The sequence below is a fragment of the Dendrobates tinctorius genome, unplaced genomic scaffold, assembly GCF_039654945.1.
Source record: "Dendrobates tinctorius isolate UK_male_01 unplaced genomic scaffold, ASM3965494v1 ptg000257l, whole genome shotgun sequence".
NCBI lineage: Eukaryota > Metazoa > Chordata > Amphibia > Anura > Dendrobatidae > Dendrobates > Dendrobates tinctorius.
Genome location: NW_027361924.1, coordinates 718745 through 740331, shown reverse-complemented (window position 1 = coordinate 740331; position 21587 = coordinate 718745). Strand labels below are relative to the sequence as shown.

The window sequence follows — 21587 nt, the reverse complement described above, 5'->3', positions numbered from 1 at the left end:
CTCTCGGGGTGGTAGAACCAGTGGTGCGGCCATTTATGTCCCAGGAGCTGGTTTTCAATTCCACGCTATGCCTCATGTTGCTCATGCTACAGTGAGCAGCTGCCGTGGCCTAAACCTGCTCGCACGTCTGCAGCGTCTCTGGACTGGTCTCATCGGGGACTACATTCACCGGTGATGCATGGAGCTGCCAGCAGGGGATCTTGATGATTTGCCAAAGTACTTTAAGCGCGGTAGAACCTTGCTCAGACGACCATTAATAACCCTAGTGCTGGGATTTCTGTATGTGGCGCTCCAGACCAGGGTTCCCCAACTCCAGTCCTCAAGGCCCACCAACAGATCATGTTTTCAGGATTTCCTTTGTATTGTACAGGTGAAGCAATTATCACCTTGGCAATACTAAGGAAATCCTGAAAACATGATCTGTTGGTGGGCCTTTAGGACTGGAGTTGGGGAACCCTGCTCCAGACTGAATAAATCCCAATGTTTTGTTTTCAGTTTCTCACCATTTCCAGATCATTAACTTGTCTCCATCCTGTGAGTTCCTTAATTCCACAACTTGTACTTCTTGCTGTTGCGGAGTGTGCATAGGACATTGAGGGACCAGTCCGATCTTAAGCGTGATGGGAGGAAGACAAATGACCAAGCAAAAGCATCTGACCACAGTGTGAGATCTTGATCATCTGGTCAGAAAATTCACACAAACGGTCCCCTCAAATTCTGTATAATACAACTCTTAGTGTAGTGACAATACTATTAATTTGGCTCCCAAGTCCCACAAACTAGGTGCTAAAGTTGTCCAATTTAATGGCACAGCTGCAAACCTGTCATGGCTGAAATCCTAGTAGCCCGGGACTTAAAGGATTTTTATGTCACCGCTCAGTGCCACACTAGCTGTTGTGACCGGTGCCTGCCAGGTACAAGTAATGGCTGGCGGGTGGTACATGGACGTCCAAAGGCAGCTACCAGCATAATGGGTGGTGTCGGCGAGCGGTGCCGGAAAGAACATATTGGCCTCTTTAAGGATTAGCGGTTTCTGCATCACGAGGGGAACTAATGCAATGTAAGCCGATATTTTCTGATCCTGGAAAGGTGGTCTTATTTCCCACTATTCCCAGAGTCCGTTATCTGTGACATCTCATTATTCAATGGACCTAAAATATAGTTGACATTCAGCCTTTCCTCTCCATTTTGCAGGTCCTTTATCGTATGCGTGAGTTTTTACAGTAGGTTTCGTTACTTGTCGTGTTGCTTTATTGTTTAAACTTCAATAAAGTTGCACTTCATGTATAGAACTTTTTGCCTCATTTTCTGACTCCTGACAGTTTTCCACCTCTGTGCAGAACAATGGGTGCACGTAGACTCCTGTCCTGCATTGTGCAGTATATTTCGGGCTGAAAACAATACACAGCTAGGAAGCGAGTTGCCCATTGATCTGCAGAGCCAATAGTGGTCCGTGTCCGGAATAAATGCTGACGTGGACGTATGGTGAATGTGACGGGTCAGCCGGCTGCACGTGATCAGGGTGATGAATGTGACCTGGATCTAGAAAGAGCTGAGTGGTGGATGGCTGCGCTGGGACAGGCGGTGGTAAGTGTAACAGATTCCCTGGGGCAGTGGAGCGTACATATGTATTACAATGGTATGTACTGGTGTGATGTGTGCCAGGGGACATTTAAGGTCTCCAGTGGGTACTTGAACTTTTACGGGGACAACCCAGGTCATGACCATGGTTGTAAGGTCCCTGTGAACAAGGGCGTGGGGTGGCTCTGAAGTGGTCAGTGTGTTCCTAGTGCCGCAGACCTTTTATTAATGACCTGATGCTTACAAATTTTCAGGGAGGAGGATACGATCTAGATATATTTACAGACAATCCAGATGACGATCTACTGTGCTCCATCTGCCATGGTGTGCTCAGGTGCCCCATCATGATCTCCTGCGGGCACATCTTCTGCAGAAAATGCATTTTGCAATGGCTAAAAAGGTGAGAAAATGAGGGGAAATGTAGTAATAAGGGTGTTATGTGAGCTGTACGATCAAGGCTGCAGAGGGTTAATAGGCTGCGCTAGTATTGGAGAACTCATAATAAAAATATAAGATCTGTCAACAGGTGTTTGGGTGAGGGGGGTCCATGACAAGTGCAAGTGTGACCGCAAAATGTCAGTTTCCCAAAATTGCATCCAAATAATTCAATTTTGGTCTTGTCTGACCAGACTGTAGTCGACCAGTATTTAACAGGGTTGGCTAAATGTTGAGAAATCTTTAATTGTGCTTGAACATGCTTTTTGTTAAGCAAATCTTGCATGGTGAGCATCCATACAGGTCTTGGAGGTTGTGTGGTGAGCATGCATACAGACGATTGAGGTTGGGTGCATTACTTATACACTGCTCAAAGGAATAAAGGGGACACTCAAATAACACATCCTAGATCTGAATGAATGAAATATTCTCATTGAATACTTTGTTCTGTACAAAGTTGAATGTGATGACAACAAAATCACATAAAAATCACCAATGGAAATCAAATTTATTAACCAATGGAGGCCTGGATTTGGAGTCAAAACAAGTCAAAATGATGCTCAGTATTGTGTATGACCTCCCTACTGTACAACACCTGGGCATGCTCTTGATGAGGTTGCAGATGTTCTCCTGAGGGATCTCCTCCCAGACCTGGACTAAAGCATCCGCGAACTACTAGACAGTCTGGTGCAATGTGACGTTGGTGGATGGAGCGAGACATGATGTCCCAGATATGCTCAATTGGATTCAGGTCTGGGGAACGGGCGGGCCAGTCCATAGCTTCAATGCCTTCATCTTGCAAGAACTGCTGACACACTAAAGCCACATGAGGTCTGGCATTGTCCTGCATTAGGAGGAACCCAGGGCCAACCGCACCAGCATATGGTCTCACAAGGGGTCTGAGGATCTCATCTTGGTACCTAATGGCAGTCAGGCTACCTTTGCCGAGCACATGGAGGGCTGTGCAGTCCTCCAAATAAATGCCACCCCACACCATTACTGACCCACCACCAAACCGGTCATGCTGAAGGATGTTGCAGGCAGCAGATCGCTCTCCACGGCATCTCCAGACTGTCATAAGTGCTCAGTGTGAACCTGCTTTTATCTGTGAAGAGCACAGGGTGCCAGTGACGAATTTGCCAATCCTGGTGTTCTGTGGCAAATGCCAAGCGTCCTGCACGGTGTTGGGTTGTGAGCACAACCCCCATCTGATCTGTGGAGGTTGGCCCCTCATACCGTACCATCCTCATGGAGTCGGTTTCTACTGTAACCGTTTGTGCAGACACATGCACATTTGTGGCCTGCTGGAGGTCATTTTGCAGGGCTCTTGCAGTGCTCCTCCTGTTCCTCCTTACACAAAGTCTGAGGTAGCGGTCCTGTTTCTGGGTTCTTGCCCTCCCACGGCCCCCTCCACGTCTCTTCATGTACTGGCCTGTCTCCTGGTAGTGCCTCCAGCCTCTGGACACTACGCTGACAGACACAGCAAACCTTCTTGCAACAGCTCGCATTGATGTGCCATCCTGGATGAGCTGCACTACCTGAGCCTCTTGTGTGGGTTCTTAAAAAGGAGAAAACGGAGTAACGGATACAAAATATATGCAAAAGTATAAATTTTATTAATACTCACATCAAGTGCTGACAAGTATACAAGTTGACTAAAATAGGGGGGATAAGCCCCAATGATACAACAATCAGGACAGACAAGGACAGGGTAAATAAAATGATACCAGTGCTCGAAATCTACATGGCACAACGTTCAGTCAGCCCATGGGCATTGCACATAACAGACATGTGTCTAATGGTAAAAGATAGTCAAATATGGCATACTCAATTAAATGTGTATTGTACATAGTTGTACATGTCCAGAGCGCCAAAAAAAAAAAAAAAAAAACCATCCAGAGGGGTCAATGTGCAAGTCCAATGGACACTGAACATAAATGAATCAATGACATGTGGAAGGATTCTTACATAGTAAATAACATATGTATCAACATATCAAAACTGCGCAATTGTGCCAGAGAGAACCCGGGAGACGACCCGCCCAGCGGTCCAAATGACCGAAGTGTGGAAACAAGAAAAGGCAGGCTGCTTACCGGGGAGCAGAGGAGGTGAAGGCCCATGCAACGACACCCGACGTACGTTTCGCGCCCGCCACAGGCGCTTTATCAAGGGAGTGTTGACTGAGGTGAACCACCATGTTTTTATGCAGAAAGACCTCCCACTTGAAAGCGGTCACATGGGGCAGGTCTACCAACCAAAGGCAGCGGACAAAGCATGCGCAGTGCAGCTCACTCAAACCAGGAAGTGATCAATAGTATGGTCACAAAAAAAAAAAAAAAAAATATGGCGGGACAAAACCGCACTCATATAAAAACTAGATAGCATCGTTACCCTAGACGCCTGCGCAGTGTATTGCGTTGACAAAAAGTGTCAGAGCTCAATGAATGATAAAGATGTAATCAGACCATAATAGCGGCGCATACTCAGTGCAACACCTCAGTCCTCCAGGAGATGGGGCAGGCGTCACGCGTCAGGGAAAACAGAGGGAATTTAACCCCGTGTATAACCTGAGGCGGGCAGACGCCCAAACCCATATCGGAGCAACGGGTGAGCGCAGGTATGCGCACTAAGGTCACAGCATAAAGAATCAGGAGAAGAAAATTAAAAAAAAAAAACAAAAAACAAGTAAAAAATAAAAAATAAATAATAAACCAAGACAGACCATGGAGGAAATACAGTAAAGATAGTGACATCAATCATAATTGGGGCAAACAATATAAACACATTATATGATAGTGTATGCTACCAAAAATCCAGAGCACCAGTAAGGATTGTAAAGGCACACAATAAGATTGATGCAACAGTCCAGAAAATCTTTTTTTTTTTTTTTTTCTTTTCCCCTTCTCTCCTTCTCTTTCCCCCTTCTTCCTTTCTCTTCTTCTTATATAGTAATAGACGAGTGACCCGAACACGATGGAGTGTCCGCATTCTCCATAATATCAATATGCCGTGAAACGATGATGAAGGTAGATATTCTTTCCAGATCCAACAGATAATAAACGCAGGCGTGGGTACGGACATCCAGAATAGAGGGGTCCACACCACACAATGGTACCAGTGAGTCCACATGTAGCCAACACAGAAAACACAGGGAAACTAAAAAAATATATAAAAAGACAAAAAGTTAAAATCATACAAACCGAATGTTGATAGGGCCTAAAAAAATGAAACAATGGTGAGTGCAGCGGAGACAGCAGAAGCTATAAAAATGAGGAGAAACTCAGAGATTCGTTAAGTCCTTTGGGGGTCATAGTATCCAGGGCGACGATCCACTTAGCCTCTCTCTGGGCCAACGCCTTTTTGTAATTTCCAGCTCGGATTCCCAAGTGTACACATTCAATACCTCTTACCATGAAGGACCCCGGGTCACAATCATGGGAGGATCTGAAGTGACGTGGGATGGTCTTAAGGGTAGTAGGATCGACCACTGTCTTGGCCGCCCGAATGTCCCTAACATGCTCACGAACTCTCACACGTAATTCTCTTGATGTGAGGCCCACATATATCAGTGGGCACCCACATGTCGCGTAGTATATGACATTAGTACTACTGCAGGAAATGTGTTGTTTGATGTGAAAATCTTTTTCACCATCGGAGGACTGAAAGGAGGAGCAGCGAAGGACATTCGGGCAGGCAACACAGTGGCCGCAAGGAAAACACCCCCGAGTTGGACCAGTAGATCCAAAGGGGTTCGTTGTCGTCGCGATGTAATGGCTCTTGACCAAAAAATCCCTCAAGTTTCTACATCTTCTTGAAGTCATCAGAGGACGATCACCGATAACCTGGCCCAGAGATGGCTCCGAGCCAAGAATTGCCCAGTGTTTGGCCAAAATGCTCCTCATGTGTTCCCATTCATGATTGAAGGTAGAGATGAAACGTATTGGGGCAGATCCACCTGACTTAGCAGATCTCCCAGTATTATCACGCCTCGGATAAAGCAAGTCCCTACGGGCAGTAGCCCTGGCTCTACTGTAACCCTTTCGTATGCTCCTGTTACTATATCCCCGGTTGCGAAAACGAGTCTGTAGGTCCCTAGCTTGCCTTTCAAAACCATCCTCGGTGGAGCAGATCCGCCTCATCCTGAGGAACTGACCGACAGGAACGGCCCTGATGGTAGAGGTGTTATGTGCGGACTCGGCATGGAGTAAAGAGTTGACAGAAGTGGGCTTCCTGTACACGTCAGTCTGGATCCGGCGTGTATCGTCGATCTCCAGTGTGACGTCCAGGAAGTCAATAGTTTTAAGATCATATTTAAATGTCAATCTAATGTTAAAAGTATTAGCATTGAGCCATGCCATGAAGTCCCCGAGCTGCTGCAGTGTCCCGTCCCAAAAAAATAAAACATCATCGATATAGCGGTGCCAGCACAGCACATGGGAAGCGGCCGGCGCGCCCTCGTCGCCAAAGATGGATCTCTCCCAGGCACCCAAGAAGAGATTAGCGTACGAGGGCGCACAGGCCGCGCCCATCGCCGTGCCGCACCGCTGACGATAGAATTGATCTTTGAATACAAAAAAATTGTGGGTAAGGACAAACTGCAGCAGCTCAAGGAGTAGTCCACACATCGGGCCGTCCAGGTCGGACATCCCCAGGAAGAGGCGGACCGCATCCAAACCGAGGGTATGGTCAATACATGTATAAAGGGACTCTACGTCCGCGGTCACCAGAAAGGTATGACCGTCCACAAGGACGCCGTCAACCCGCGTGAGGACGTCCGTTGTGTCTTTAATGTAAGATGGTAATGATTCAACCAGTGGTTTGAGGTAGAAGTCAAGAAATTTACATACTGGGTCGCAGAGCCCTTCAATACCAGACACAATCGGACGGCCAGGCGGCTCGACGGCGTCCTTGTGGATCTTAGGCAAGAGATAGAAGGTGGGTGTCTTTGGGGTTCGGACCATCAGCCCCTCAAAGACCGTTTTGGTTATAATACCCCCCTCCAAAGCTCGAACAAGAATACGCTGAAGGGAGAGCGAGAAGGAGGCAGTCGGGTTATAGGATAACCTTTCGTAAGTATTACGGTTTCTCAATTGCCTATGTGCCTCACGTTCATACATATGTGTAGGCCATACCACGATATTCCCCCCCTTGTCAGCAGGTTTGAAAACCACCCCCGAAAGTGATTGTAATTCGGAGATAGCCTTCCGCTGTCTCCATGTGAGGTTGTCAAATTTACGTCTAGATGGTAATTTTCTGAAATCCTCTGCGACTAGTTTTGTAAAAATGTCGATGGCGGGACTGAGAGACAGGGGGGGGAATCTCGTGGATTTCGGCAAAACGTGTGGAGGAAACTTACTCCTACTTGGTGGTGTCTGCTCATCGAGAAGATCCTCCAAAACTCGAAGTGCCTCCATCTCACTCTCCGTCAACGACTCCTGAGAGATATTCTTATGGTGTAGCTTGCGTAATAGTAGCTTTCTGGAGAACAGGTGAAGATCCTTCAGTGCTACAAAAAAGTTAAAAGGATTAGTGGGGGAGAAAGTCAGTCCACGACTCAAAACCTCCAACTGGGGTTGTGTAAGAGCATGTGTTGAGAGGTTAACTACCTGAAGGCCACCAGCTGAGTAATCAGTAAAATTGCGTCCGGTGTATGTCTTCTTTCTGGCAGATTGCCGTGTAACCACACGTTTAGTTACGGGGTCAGAGCTGGAGCTGAGGGTACCACCTGGATGAGACAGCTGCACCGATGCCTCGTCGTCAACAGAAACAGTGGATTTAATAGATGTAGATCTAGATCGAGAACGTGACATACTCCTATATAACTGTCTGGATCTATCAGGAGGATGGCGCCATCTGTACACATGGGCCGTTAATTTATCCTGTATATCTCGTTTGAGTTTCTTCGTCTTGGTTGCTTGTGTTTCTTGGGCCCATTTTTGGAGGTCAACATCAAGTTCATCGTTAAACTTTTTGAGTGATTCCCCAGTTAAGCCTTTTTGTAAATCCAATTGAATAATTTCGATCTCACTCTCGAGAAGAGTAAGCGTTTTTTTATTTTGTGTTTTCAATAGGTCCAAAAAACCCATAGAACATACATTGGCCAACTCCTCCCACTTGGCTTTGAAATCATCCTGAATGGGGAAAGAGGGGAAGACCTGGATACGCAGACCCCTAGGGATAAGATTATTCTGAATATATTTGTCAAGAAATTCATGGTTCCACCATATGCGTGTGCGTTTCCTGAGCAGATCTCTGAATTTCAACATAGCTGCTTGCATATCACCGCTGCAACCACCAGTGTCCCCGCCACTACTGTCCTGGAGAGCATCATTAAGCTGCGCACGCCACGTCGTGTCACGTGCACGAAAATCCATATTCGGGCAGGAAAATTCTGTGAAAAACACAGATACAATCAATACATATATGATAATGCCCAGTATCAGAGAACGAGACAAGGCGGTGACCATGGTCCAAAAACGCCTTGTGCATGGATTACCACTCCATATGCTAATCTTAAAAAGGAGAAAACGGAGTAACGGATACAAAATATATGCAAAAGTATAAATTTTATTAATACTCACATCAAGTGCTGACAAGTATACAAGTTGACTAAAATAGGGGGGATAAGCCCCAATGATACAACAATCAGGACAGACAAGGACAGGGTAAATAAAATGATACCAGTGCTCGAAATCTACATGGCACAACATACAGTCAGCCCATGGGCATTGCACATAACAGACATGTGTCTAATGGTAAAAGATAGTCAAATATGGCATACTCAATTAAATGTGTATTGTACATAGTTGTACATGTCCAGAGCGCCAAAAAAAAAAAACCATCCAGAGGGGTCAATGTGCAAGTCCAATGGACACTGAACATAAATGAATCAATGACATGTGGAAGGATTCTTACATAGTAAATAACATATGTATCAACATATCAAAACTGCGCAATTGTGCCAGAGAGAACCCGGGAGACGACCCGCCCAGCGGTCCAAATGACCGAAGTGTGGAAACAAGTAAAGGCAGGCTGCTTACCGGGGAGCAGAGGAGGTGAAGGCCCATGCAACGACACCCGACGTACGTTTCGCGCCCGCCACAGGCGCTTTATCAAGGGAGTGTTGACTGAGGTGAACCACCATGTTTTTATGCAGAAAGACCTCCCACTTGAAAGCGGTCACATGGGGCAGGTCTACCAACCAAAGGCAGCGGACAGAGCATGCGCAGTGCAGCTCACTCAAACCAGGAAGTGATCAATAGTATGGTCACAAAAAAAAAAAAAAAATGGCGGGACAAAACCGCACTCATATAAAAACTAGATAGCATCGTTACCCTAGACGCCTGCGCAGTGTATTGCGTTGACAAAAAGTGTCAGAGCTCAATGAATGATAAAGATGTAATCAGACCATAATAGCGGCGCATACTCAGTGCAACACCTCAGTCCTCCAGGAGATGGGGCAGGCGTCACGCGTCAGGGAAAACAGAGGGAATTTAACCCCGTGTATAACCTGAGGCGGGCAGACGCCCAAACCCATATCGGAGCAACGGGTGAGCGCAGGTATGCGCACTAAGGTCACAGCATAAAGAATCAGGAGAAGAAAATTAAAAAAAAAAAACAAAAAAAAAAACAAGTAAAAAATAAAAAATAAATAATAAACCAAGACAGACCATGGAGGAAATACAGTAAAGATAGTGACATCAATCATAATTGGGGCAAACAATATAAACACATTATATGATAGTGTATGCTACCAAAAATCCAGAGCACCAGTAAGGATTGTAAAGGCACACAATAAGATTGATGCAACAGTCCAGAAAATCTTTTTTTTTTTTTCTTTTCCCCTTCTCTCCTTCTCTTTCCCCCTTCTTCCTTTCTCTTCTTCTTATATAGTAATAGACGAGTGACCCGAACACGATGGAGTGTCCGCATTCTCCATAATATCAATATGCCGTGAAACGATGATGAAGGTAGATATTCTTTCCAGATCCAACAGATAATAAACGCAGGCGTGGGTACGGACATCCAGAATAGAGGGATCCACACCACACAATGGTACCAGTGAGTCCACATGTAGCCAACACAGAAAACACAGGGAAACTAAAAAAATATATAAAAAGACAAAAAGTTAAAATCAAGCAGCTATGTTGAAATTCAGAGATCTGCTCAGGAAACGCACACGCATATGGTGGAACCATGAATTTCTTGACAAATATATTCAGAATAATCTTATCCCTAGGGGTCTGCGTATCCAGGTCTTCCCCTCTTTCCCCATTCAGGATGATGATTTCAAAGCCAAGTGGGAGGAGTTGGCCAATGTATGTTCTATGGGTTTTTTGGACCTATTGAAAACACAAAATAAAAAAACGCTTACTCTTCTCGAGAGTGAGATCGAAATTATTCAATTGGATTTACAAAAAGGCTTAACTGGGGAATCACTCAAAAAGTTTAACGATGAACTTGATGTTGACCTCCAAAAATGGGCCCAAGAAACACAAGCAACCAAGACGAAGAAACTCAAACGAGATATACAGGATAAATTAACGGCCCATGTGTACAGATGGCGCCATCCTCCTGATAGATCCAGACAGTTATATAGGAGTATGTCACGTTCTCGATCTAGATCTACATCTATTAAATCCACTGTTTCTGTTGACGACGAGGCATCGGTGCAGCTGTCTCATCCAGGTGGTACCCTCAGCTCCAGCTCTGACCCCGTAACTAAACGTGTGGTTACACGGCAATCTGCCAGAAAGAAGACATACACCGGACGCAATTTTACTGATTACTCAGCTGGTGGCCTTCAGGTAGTTAACCTCTCAACACATGCTCTTACACAACCCCAGTTGGAGGTTTTGAGTCGTGGACTGACTTTCTCCCCCACTAATCCTTTTAACTTTTTTGTAGCACTGAAGGATCTTCACCTGTTCTCCAGAAAGCTACTATTACGCAAGCTACACCATAAGAATATCTCTCAGGAGTCGTTGACGGAGAGTGAGATGGAGGCACTTCGAGTTTTGGAGGATCTTCTCGATGAGCAGACACCACCAAGTAGGAGTAAGTTTCCTCCACACGTTTTGCCGAAATCCACGAGATTCCCCCCCCTGTCTCTCAGTCCCGCCATCGACATTTTTACAAAACTAGTCGCAGAGGATTTCAGAAAATTACCATCTAGACGTAAATTTGACAACCTCACATGGAGACAGCGGAAGGCTATCTCCGAATTACAATCACTTTCGGGGGTGGTTTTCAAACCTGCTGACAAGGGGGGGAATATCGTGGTATGGCCTACACATATGTATGAACGTGAGGCACATAGGCAATTGAGAAACCGTAATACTTACGAAAGGTTATCCTATAACCCGACTGCCTCCTTCTCGCTCTCCCTTCAGCGTATTCTTGTTCGAGCTTTGGAGGGGGGTATTATAACCAAAACGGTCTTTGAGGGGCTGATGGTCCGAACCCCAAAGACACCCACCTTCTATCTCTTGCCTAAGATCCACAAGGACGCCGTCGAGCCGCCTGGCCGTCCGATTGTGTCTGGTATTGAAGGGCTCTGCGACCCAGTATGTAAATTTCTTGACTTCTACCTCAAACCACTGGTTGAATCATTACCATCTTACATTAAAGACACAACGGACGTCCTCACGCGGGTTGACGGCGTCCTTGTGGACGGTCATACCTTTCTGGTGACCGCGGACGTAGAGTCCCTTTATACATGTATTGACCATACCCTCGGTTTGGATGCGGTCCGCCTCTTCCTGGGGATGTCCGACCTGGACGGCCCGATGTGTGGACTACTCCTTGAGCTGCTGCAGTTTGTCCTTACCCACAATTTTTTTGTATTCAAAGATCAATTCTATCGTCAGCGGTGCGGCACGGCGATGGGCGCGGCCTGTGCGCCCTCGTACGCTAATCTCTTCTTGGGTGCCTGGGAGAGATCCATCTTTGGCGACGAGGGCGCGCCGGCCGCTTCCCATGTGCTGTGCTGGCACCGCTATATCGATGATGTTTTATTTTTTTGGGACGGGACACTGCAGCAGCTCGGGGACTTCATGGCATGGCTCAATGCTAATACTTTTAACATTAGATTGACATTTAAATATGATCTTAAAACTATTGACTTCCTGGACGTCACACTGGAGATCGACGATACACGCCGGATCCAGACTGACGTGTACAGGAAGCCCACTTCTGTCAACTCTTTACTCCATGCCGAGTCCGCACATAACACCTCTACCATCAGGGCCGTTCCTGTCGGTCAGTTCCTCAGGATGAGGCGGATCTGCTCCACCGAGGATGGTTTTGAAAGGCAAGCTAGGGACCTACAGACTCGTTTTCGCAACCGGGGATATAGTAACAGGAGCATACGAAAGGGTTACAGTAGAGCCAGGGCTACTGCCCGTAGGGACTTGCTTTATCCGAGGCGTGATAATACTGGGAGATCTGCTAAGTCAGGTGGATCTGCCCCAATACGTTTCATCTCTACCTTCAATCATGAATGGGAACACATGAGGAGCATTTTGGCCAAACACTGGGCAATTCTTGGCTCGGAGCCATCTCTGGGCCAGGTTATCGGTGATCGTCCTCTGATGACTTCAAGAAGATGTAGAAACTTGAGGGATTTTTTGGTCAAGAGCCATTACATCGCGACGACAACGAACCCCTTTGGATCTACTGGTCCAACTCGGGGGTGTTTTCCTTGCGGCCACTGTGTTGCCTGCCCGAATGTCCTTCGCTGCTCCTCCTTTCAGTCCTCCGATGGTGAAAAAGATTTTCACATCAAACAACACATTTCCTGCAGTAGTACTAATGTCATATACTACGCGACATGTGGGTGCCCACTGATATATGTGGGCCTCACATCAAGAGAATTACGTGTGAGAGTTCGTGAGCATGTTAGGGACATTCGGGCGGCCAAGACAGTGGTCGATCCTACTACCCTTAAGACCATCCCACGTCACTTCAGATCCTCCCATGATTGTGACCCGGGGTCCTTCATGGTAAGAGGTATTGAATGTGTACACTTGGGAATCCGAGCTGGAAATTACAAAAAGGCGTTGGCCCAGAGAGAGGCTAAGTGGATCGTCGCCCTGGATACTATGACCCCCAAAGGACTTAACGAATCTCTGAGTTTCTCCTCATTTTTATAGCTTCTGCTGTCTCCGCTGCACTCACCATTGTTTCATTTTTTTAGGCCCTATCAACATTCGGTTTGTATGATTTTAACTTTTTGTCTTTTTATATATTTTTTTAGTTTCCCTGTGTTTTCTGTGTTGGCTACATGTGGACTCACTGGTACCATTGTGTGGTGTGGACCCCTCTATTCTGGATGTCCGTACCCACGCCTGCGTTTATTATCTGTTGGATCTGGAAAGAATATCTACCTTCATCATCGTTTCACGGCATATTGATATTATGGAGAATGCGGACACTCCATCGTGTTCGGGTCACTCGTCTATTACTATATAAGAAGAAGAGAAAGGAAGAAGGGGGAAAGAGAAGGAGAGAAGGGGAAAAGAAAAAAAAAAAAAAAAAAAAAATTTTCTGGACTGTTGCATCAACCTTATTGTGTGCCTTTACAATCCTTACTGGTGCTCTGGATTTTTGGTAGCATACACTATCATATAATGTGTTTATATTGTTTGCCCCAATTATGATTGATGTCACTATCTTTACTGTATTTCCTCCATGGTCTGTCTTGGTTTATTATTTATTTTTTATTTTTTACTTAATTTTCTTCTCCTGATTCTTTATGCTGTGACCTTAGTGCGCATACCTGCGCTCACCCGTTGCTCCGATATGGGTTTGGGCGTCTGCCCGCCTCAGGTTATACACGGGGTTAAATTCCCTCTGTTTTCCCTGACGCGTGACGCCTGCCCCATCTCCTGGAGGACTGAGGTGTTGCACTGAGTATGCGCCGCTATTATGGTCTGATTACATCTTTATCATTCATTGAGCTCTGACACTTTTTGTCAACGCAATACACTGCGCAGGCGTCTAGGGTAACGATGCTATCTAGTTTTTATATGAGTGCGGTTTTGTCCCGCCATATTTTTTTTTTTTTTTGTGACCATACTATTGATCACTTCCTGGTTTGAGTGAGCTGCACTGCGCATGCTCTGTCCGCTGCCTTTGGTTGGTAGACCTGCCCCATGTGACCGCTTTCAAGTGGGAGGTCTTTCTGCATAAAAACATGGTGGTTCACCTCAGTCAACACTCCCTTGATAAAGCGCCTGTGGCGGGCGCGAAACGTACGTCGGGTGTCGTTGCATGGGCCTTCACCTCCTCTGCTCCCCGGTAAGCAGCCTGACTTTACTTGTTTCCACACTTCGGTCATTTGGACCGCTGGGCGGGTCGTCTCCCGGGTTCTCTCTGGCACAATTGCGCAGTTTTGATATGTTGATACATATGTTATTTACTATGTAAGAATCCTTCCACATGTCATTGATTCATTTATGTTCAGTGTCCATTGGACTTGCACATTGACCCCTCTGGATGGTTTTTTTTTTTTTTGGCGCTCTGGACATGTACAACTATGTACAATACACATTTAATTGAGTATGCCATATTTGACTATCTTTTACCATTAGACACATGTCTGTTATGTGCAATGCCCATGGGCTGACTGAACGTTGTGCCATGTAGATTTCGAGCACTGGTATCATTTTATTTACCCTGTCCTTGTCTGTCCTGATTGTTGTATCATTGGGGCTTATCCCCCCTATTTTAGTCAACTTGTATACTTGTCAGCACTTGATGTGAGTATTAATAACATTTATACTTTTGCATATATTTTGTATCCGTTACTCCGTTTTCTCCTTTTTAAGATTAGCATATGGAGTGGTAATCCATGCACAAGGCGTTTTTGGACCATGGTCACCGCCTTGTCTCGTTCTCTGATACTGGGCATTATCATATACTCTTGTGTGGGTTGTAGAGTCCGTCTCATGCTACCACGATTATGAAAGCACAACCAACATTCAAAAGTGACCAAAACATCAGCCAGAAAGCATTGGTACTGAGATGTGGTCTGTGGTCCCCACCTGCAGAACCACTCCTTTATTGAGGGTGTCTTGATAATTGCCAATAACTTCCATCTGTTGTCTATTCCATTTGCACAACAGAATGTGAAATTGTCAATTAGTGTTACTTCCTAAGTGGACAGTTTGATTTCACAGAAGTGTGATTGACTTGGAGTTACATTGTGTTAAGTGTTCCTTTTATTTTTTTGAGCAGTGTAGTTTTCTTTGAAGTTATTGGTTTTGCACTTTATAGTGAAATGATGTTTTTCTACTTACGGATTATGACCCCACTAGTGCTCACTGGGACCTTCAGTAAATAAGAAATTCTTCTGTAAATCAATGCCATGAGTATTTTTTGTAACAATAAGGCTGTGAAGGTCTTGAGAGAGCTCACTGGTTTTACACACTATATTTATTTTGTGGCACCTTGTTGATGAGACACTTTTATAGGTCATCAGTTGAATCAGTAGATATTTCATTAAGTGGCAATAGTGCTTTCTAATTACTGATAGATTTCAGATGGTGTCAGGACTTTCCATGGCTTTTTGCACCTTTTTCTTCATATGTTCAATACTTTTTCCCCTTTGTAATTTCTCATTCTTACACACCACTTAATTTATGGACATCTATGTTTTTTCTGGTTATTTAATAATAATAATAATAATACATTTTATTTTTATAGCGCCGACATATTCCGCAGCACTTTACATTTCAGAGGGGATTTGTACAGACAATAGACATTACAGCATAACAATAATCACATACAGTAGATTATAACAAATACCAAGAGGAATGAGGGCCCTGCTCGCAAGCTTACAGTCTATGAGGAAAGAGGTAGACACGAAAGGTGGGTGGTAACAGTTGCCCTGATTGTATGGACCAGCCATAATGATAAGTGTGTAACAGTACAGACACAGAGGGCTAATGGATGCATAAAGCATGTGGGAACATGATGCTGGGAACCTGGTTATGGTAAAACTTTTGGCTCTGCCACACAGGGATAGGTTAGGTTAATGTGTTGAGGCGATAGGCCAGTCTGAATAAATGCGTTTTCAGGACACGCTTAAAATTGTGGGGATTGGGGACTAATCGTATTGACCTGGGAAGTGCATTCCAAAGAATTGGCGCGGCACGTGTAAAGTCTTGGAGACGGGAGTGGGAGGTTCCGACTATTGAGGATACTAACCTCAGGTCATCAGCAGAACGGAGGGCACGGGTAGGGTGATATACTGAAACAAGGGAGGAGATGTAGGGTGGTGCTGAGCCATGGAGGGCTGTGTGGGTGAGGGTAATAAGTTTATACTGAATTCTGGAGTGGATGGGTAGCCAGTGTAATGACTGGCACAAGGTAGAGGCATCGGTGTAACGATTGGTGAGGAATATGATCCTGGCTGCAGCATTCAAGACAGATTGGAGAGGGGAGAGTTTGGTAAGAGGGAGACCGATTAGAAGAGAGTTACAATAGTCGAGACGAGAATGAATAAGAGAAACAGTAAGAGTTTTTGCAGAGTCAAAAGTAAGAAAAGGTCGAATTCTAGAAATGTTTTTGAGGTGCAGATGACAAGAGCGAGCCAGTGATCGAATGTGGGGGGCAAAGGAAAGCTCGGAATCAAGTATGACCCCAAGACAGCGGGCATGTTGCTGGGGAGTAATAGTGGAACCACACACAGAAATAGCAATGTCGGGTATAGGTACATTAGTAGAGGGAGGAAACACCAGGAGTTCAGTCTTTGACAGGTTCAGTTTCAGATATAGTGAGGACATGATATTTTATTGAGGACATGTTATTTTAGCAACTCCAATTTTAAATACAGTGTATCTTAAACATAATAGGATATTAGTATGGATTTAAAGGTTTAAATAGGTTAAAAATACCAGCTCCGTCAATTGCAGCTTCTTGGAGCTTCCTATGATGGATATCTGAAAATCGGCTCCATAAATGGCAGTTTGTTGATGTTTCCCACAGACTTTAAAATACGGTCATCTTCATTAGCCCTTGTTTGATTATACTTGCTTTTCCCAGACAGCAGACCTGTCCATGCTGTAGAACTGAAGTGAGGGGTAAACACTATATACAGATGCATAAGCTGAAGAGGAAAATCAACAGTCTGCAAGTCAAGGTAAAGGAGATAAGGCGGCCATAGATTTTTGTGATGTGATGAGGATGATTGTGTCCCCCTCCCTTCAATCACTTAAATGTCGTACGTAAAAGACATAGAAATATCACTTTGGGGGAGTGGTGTACATCTGTGCAAAAAAAAAATATTGTGATTAGCCAAAAAAAATTTCAAAATGCCTGAAATGGCCCTTTTAATGTGACTGCCAGCAAGTGGGACTTTCCGATTGGGTGTAAGGGTGCGTGCACACGTTGCAGATTGTGCTGCGGATTTTGCAAAATCTGCAGGTCAAAAGAACTGCGGATTAGCCTGCGGTTTTCCCCTGCGGTTTGACACCTGTACAATGGAGCAGGTGCCAAACCACAGCGGAATCCGCACAAAGAAGTGACATGCTGCGGATTTGAAACCGCAGCAAATCCGCACGGAAAATACTGCACTGTGGGCACTGCGGATTTCATTTCCCATAGACTAAAAGGGTGCTGTACAACGCAGCAGAAACTGCTGCGGATCCGCAGGGCCAATTCCACTGTGGATCCGCAGCACAATCCGCAACGTGTGCACACACCCTTAGAAAGGATAATTACTGATAGCAGAGTTCTTCAAAATGACAGTGAAATGAAACAAAGCATTTTGGATTTCTTTCAGAAACAGCGCCACTCCTGTCCACGGATTGTGTCTGGTATTGCGGCTCCATTGAAGTGAGTTTTCTGAGGGTGTGTGCACACGGTGCGGATTCTACTGCAGATCCGCAGCGGATTTGGCCCTGCGGATACAGTACCATTATAATCAATGAAAAACGAAAAACGCTGCGGATTAGCTGTGGATTTAAATCAGCAGCATGTCAATTCTTTGTAAGGATTCCGCAGCGGTTTGACACCTGCTCCATTACAGGAATCCGCAGTTGTCAAAACGCAGGGGAAATCCGCACAAATTCTGCACAAAATCCGCAGGTAAATCTGCAGGTCATTTTACCTGTGGATTTAGCCAAATCCGCGCGGAAAAATCCGCAGGACAATCCGCACTGTGTGCACACACCCTTAGACTGCAAACAGGTTTGCACACACCCTTAGACTGCAAACAGGTTTAGCGCTGTCTTTGAATGAAGGAAAGTAGCCATGATTTGTTCTTTAATTTTGTGCTACCACTTTAAACCCTTACCATAAATATGAAAAATAAAAATTAATCTGGTGTATATGCTGCCATTCTCCTGAATCCGTTTTTTTTTCTTTTGTTTCTGCTCCTCTCCGTTCTAGAGATGCAGCGGTTTCTTCCCTGAATGATTCCAACTCTTCTCTGTGGGCATCTTCCTAAGGACCACACCCAGTTGGCTAAATACTAGATATATACAAGGAAGAAAAGGCTTTATCTCTGGAACGGAGAGGCGCAAGAAGAAAAGCAAATCCTCGCCGGATTCAGGAGAACAGCGGACTTTACAACATGTAAAAATGCATAATTTATACCTAGTGATAAATCCACTTTAAGGTCTCTGACATAATGTATCTGTCTTGATTATCAGTGTCCTAATGAGCAGAATGGCTGCCCAGCCCTCTTCCCTCTGCTGAGGAGCGAGGAACACGCAGAGTCGTGCGCTTTCGGACTGGTGGCCTGCACCAATGATGGGTGTCCTGCCCAGGTGATGAGGAAAGACATAGGTGACCACAGCCAAAGCTGTGAGTTTTGGAGCGAGATGTGTCACATGGGGTGCGGAGCGCTGCTGACCCCCGCAAACCGAGACGAGCATAACTGCTACATGGAACTAAAAGAGACCTACAACAGACAGCTGCGCAAGCTGCGCCAGAAGGCGCGGAGGATGGAGAGTCTCTCCTCGCAGATGAGCCGACAGATACAGCTGCTTAGTGTAGTCCTGGCGAGCACCGAGGAAGCGGAGTAACCGCAGCACTGCCATGTGCTAGCATACCGTAAAGGAGCGCTCTGGACAGAACCGACAACCCGTGTCTGCCCGCTGCAGAGCTGTGCTTGACATAGGGACCCTCTATATTTTGGGTTCTTGTTCCACCCCCATAATCCCATTATCACACAGGACATGATAAAATCTTAGGTCGCTGGGGGTCCGAGCACTGGGATCCTCTGACTGCACAGCAGTTACTAGGCCATGAATGGCCCCATACGACTGTATAACAAAGCACTTGGCTAGCGTTTCTAAGCGGATCTAATCCAAAATCCTGTCTCATAAAAGGTTTCTAATACGCTTTGCATAATCTCACTGTTCACTCCAGTAGAAAATACACTTTTGAAGTTTTTTTTGTTTTTTTTGCTTTTACCAAGAACGTTTTGAAAATGCCCTCTGGGAAAAAAGACTGTCCTATCCTCATGGAATCCTCTCAGAACTTGACATTGGCAGGTCCAGAAGCTGCAGAACACAGGGTGGAGAAAAAAGACAAAAAAAAAGCTTCAAAATCTTCTTCAAAACACCTCCAGAAAAAAAAAAACTAGAAATTTCCTGAAGTGAATTCCTCTTGAAAAAAACACATCAGATTTTGTTTCTGTCTTCAAAAGAACCCACCCTGTTTCCCACACTATGTTTTGCAGCGTTTTTCAAGACCTCATTAGAAAAAAATGCTCAAAAAGCTTGTGAACAGCAAAGTTGATTTGCATTGAAGGAATAAGGAGGGCATTTTGAAGCTGATTTTGATGAGAATTTTGGAGCAGATCCGGTCTTGTAGATAGTTTTTTATTAGGAGGATTTTACTGTAGATCCCTTCCAGAATTCTCCCCCTAAACTGCCTAAAATCCACTTTTATTACGCTTCCTATATATTTCATTGGAAATTCTATGCTGCTGTTCATAAGATTTTTTTTTTTTTTTTTCTTCCTCCCCACCCCCAATGAAATTTTGCAAAATAATCCATGGGGAAAAAAAAAAAAATTACGTCAGTTCTTTGAGGAGGATTCCATGTGGTATCTGCTACAAACTTAATGCTGTGTATGTGTGTGTGTATGTGTAAGAATAAAAAATCAATTTAAAACCTTTTTATGCCATTATTTTATAAAATTGCCGTGAAACAATGCACGTTTTTGCTACCCTTGTGGCCACGAGATGTTAACACAGCCTTAAAAGAGGTATTTCCATCTCGAAGATCCTATCCCAATATGTAATAGGTATAATAATAATAATCATAGCGAATGCCTCCAATTAGAGATTAGTATAGTTCTTCAGATTAGCTATGTCACTTTCCCCATGTGCAGGGCATTGTAATAGCTTTCTTATCCATGGTTATGACCACTTATAGGCTGGGATCACACATGTGAGAAACACAGCCGAGTCTTGCATGTTAATACCTGGCACTCGGGAGCAGAGCGTGCGGCTGCATGTATTACTATGTGGCCGAATGCTCCGATCCAAGTGCCGGCGACAGTGCTGATTATTAACATGCGAGACTCGGCCGTATTTCTCACGTGTGATCCCGGCCATATAGTGACAATTAGCTGTTAGCGGTAGTAACCATGGATACCTACGCTACTGCAATGCCCTGCTCATGGGGTAAGTAAAACAGCTAATCAGAAGAACTATACTACATTTCTAATTGCAGGTATTTGCTATTATTATTACACTTACTACATATTGGGATAGGATCTTGGAGATGGCAATCCCCTTTCACTGATGAACTGATGCAGGAGAGGAGAATATATATATATATATATATATATATATATATATATATATATATATATATATATATATATATAAATAATCTCTGAGACTGGACTTTTGCTTTTTTTTTTTTTTTTATTAATTTCCTTTTTGTTAATATGACGCATATGCTGTGTAATGAATAGTTCCGCCATTATCTAATATCTAATGTACTTTTATGTATTCGTTTTGCCACAACTCAAAACTAAAAGCTTGACAAAAAAAACCCTCAGCGGCATGGACTGGGTCAGAGTAGTTACTGCTTCTTGCGGTTACCAATCACAGCACAGGTTTCACTTCTGAAGAGCAGAATACAAAATGAAAGCTCTGCTGCGATTGGTTGCTATGGGCAGCAGAGAGATTCATAGATGTGAAAATGGCAGAACTTCAATAAACTTTATTTAAATCCTACAAATCTTTCTTTTACAACGAGAGGAAAATTGTCATAAATGCTGGAATTTGGAACATTTATATTAATGAACTGTTTTCTTAATAAATACAGTTTTCTATTTGCACTGTGCATTATTTGTTTGTTTTTTTGTATATATATATATATATATATATATATATATATATATATATATATATATATATATATATATATATATATTAAACTACAAGTTATATATAGGGCTATCCATCTCCTTCCAAGTCCTTCATATTTGCCAACCACTCGCTTGGTAAAATAGAGTCGGAACAAAAGAAGGTGGGAATGACAGGAATTAAACAAATTCAGTGACCAGGATATACCCAAATTTATTGGGACTGTTTCTAGAAA

The 21587-nt window shown here is 44.4% G+C and overlaps 4 protein-coding genes across 8 annotated transcripts in view; 3 read left to right on the top strand and 1 right to left on the bottom strand.

The window, feature by feature from the left end:
- Positions 1 to 10047, bottom strand: part of RPS2 (ribosomal protein S2) — a 35164-nt gene extending 25117 nt beyond the window's left edge. Inside the window, exons 1-4 of one of the 4 annotated variants that reach the window (XR_012226514.1) lie at positions 9057 to 10047; positions 7373 to 8407; positions 4110 to 5172; positions 2506 to 3574 (exon numbers count right to left, since the gene is read on the bottom strand). Coding sequence is in view for 1 of the 4 variants with exons in the window: in XM_073558410.1 (XP_073414511.1) it covers positions 4110 to 4136 (27 nt within the window). In the remaining 3 variants the exon portion in view is untranslated. Of the gene's footprint in view, positions 1 to 2505; positions 3575 to 4109; positions 8408 to 9056 lie in introns of those variants that run through there. The other 3 variants (XR_012226512.1, XR_012226513.1, XM_073558410.1) reach the window with 3 other exon arrangements.
- Positions 1468 to 21329, top strand: RNF151 (ring finger protein 151). Its single transcript, XM_073558417.1, has 4 exons — positions 1468 to 1587; positions 1836 to 1981; positions 17065 to 17161; positions 18675 to 21329. Exons 1-4 carry the CDS (start codon positions 1483 to 1485, stop codon positions 19047 to 19049), a joined length of 723 nt encoding a protein of 240 aa, XP_073414518.1. The 5' UTR covers positions 1468 to 1482; the 3' UTR covers positions 19050 to 21329.
- LOC141069097 (uncharacterized) lies at positions 10159 to 13740 on the top strand. 2 transcript variants are annotated; one of them, XM_073558414.1, is made up of 2 exons: positions 10159 to 11073; positions 13274 to 13740. In XM_073558414.1, the coding sequence occupies exons 1-2, from the start codon at positions 10161 to 10163 to the stop codon at positions 13486 to 13488; spliced, it is 1128 nt and encodes a 375-aa protein (XP_073414515.1). In that variant the 5' UTR covers positions 10159 to 10160; the 3' UTR covers positions 13489 to 13740. The 2 variants fall into 2 exon arrangements, with proteins under 2 accessions (XP_073414515.1, XP_073414514.1); XM_073558413.1 differs by having other exon boundaries at positions 10687 to 10823; positions 10924 to 13740.
- The window catches only part of TBL3 (transducin beta like 3), a 23719-nt gene continuing 16233 nt past the window's right edge, over positions 14102 to 21587 (top strand). The window contains exon 1 of the mRNA XM_073558411.1: positions 14102 to 14316. Coding sequence (XP_073414512.1) covers positions 14213 to 14316 — 104 coding nt within the window. The 5' untranslated portion in view covers positions 14102 to 14212. The remainder of the gene's footprint in view (positions 14317 to 21587) is intronic.

Coding starts and splice junctions, on each gene's coding strand:
- RNF151 (XM_073558417.1), top strand. CDS start 1,483: ATGGTGAATGTGACGGGTCAGCCGGCTGCACGTGATCAGGGTGATGAA. Junction 1,588..1,835: donor CTGCGCTGGGACAGGCGGTG/GTAAGTGTAACA, acceptor ACAAATTTTCAG/GGAGGAGGATACGATCTAGA. Junction 17,162..18,674: donor TCAACAGTCTGCAAGTCAAG/GTAAAGGAGATA, acceptor CTTGATTATCAG/TGTCCTAATGAGCAGAATGG.
- LOC141069097 (XM_073558413.1), top strand. CDS start 11,016: ATGGAGGCACTTCGAGTTTTGGAGGATCTTCTCGATGAGCAGACACCA.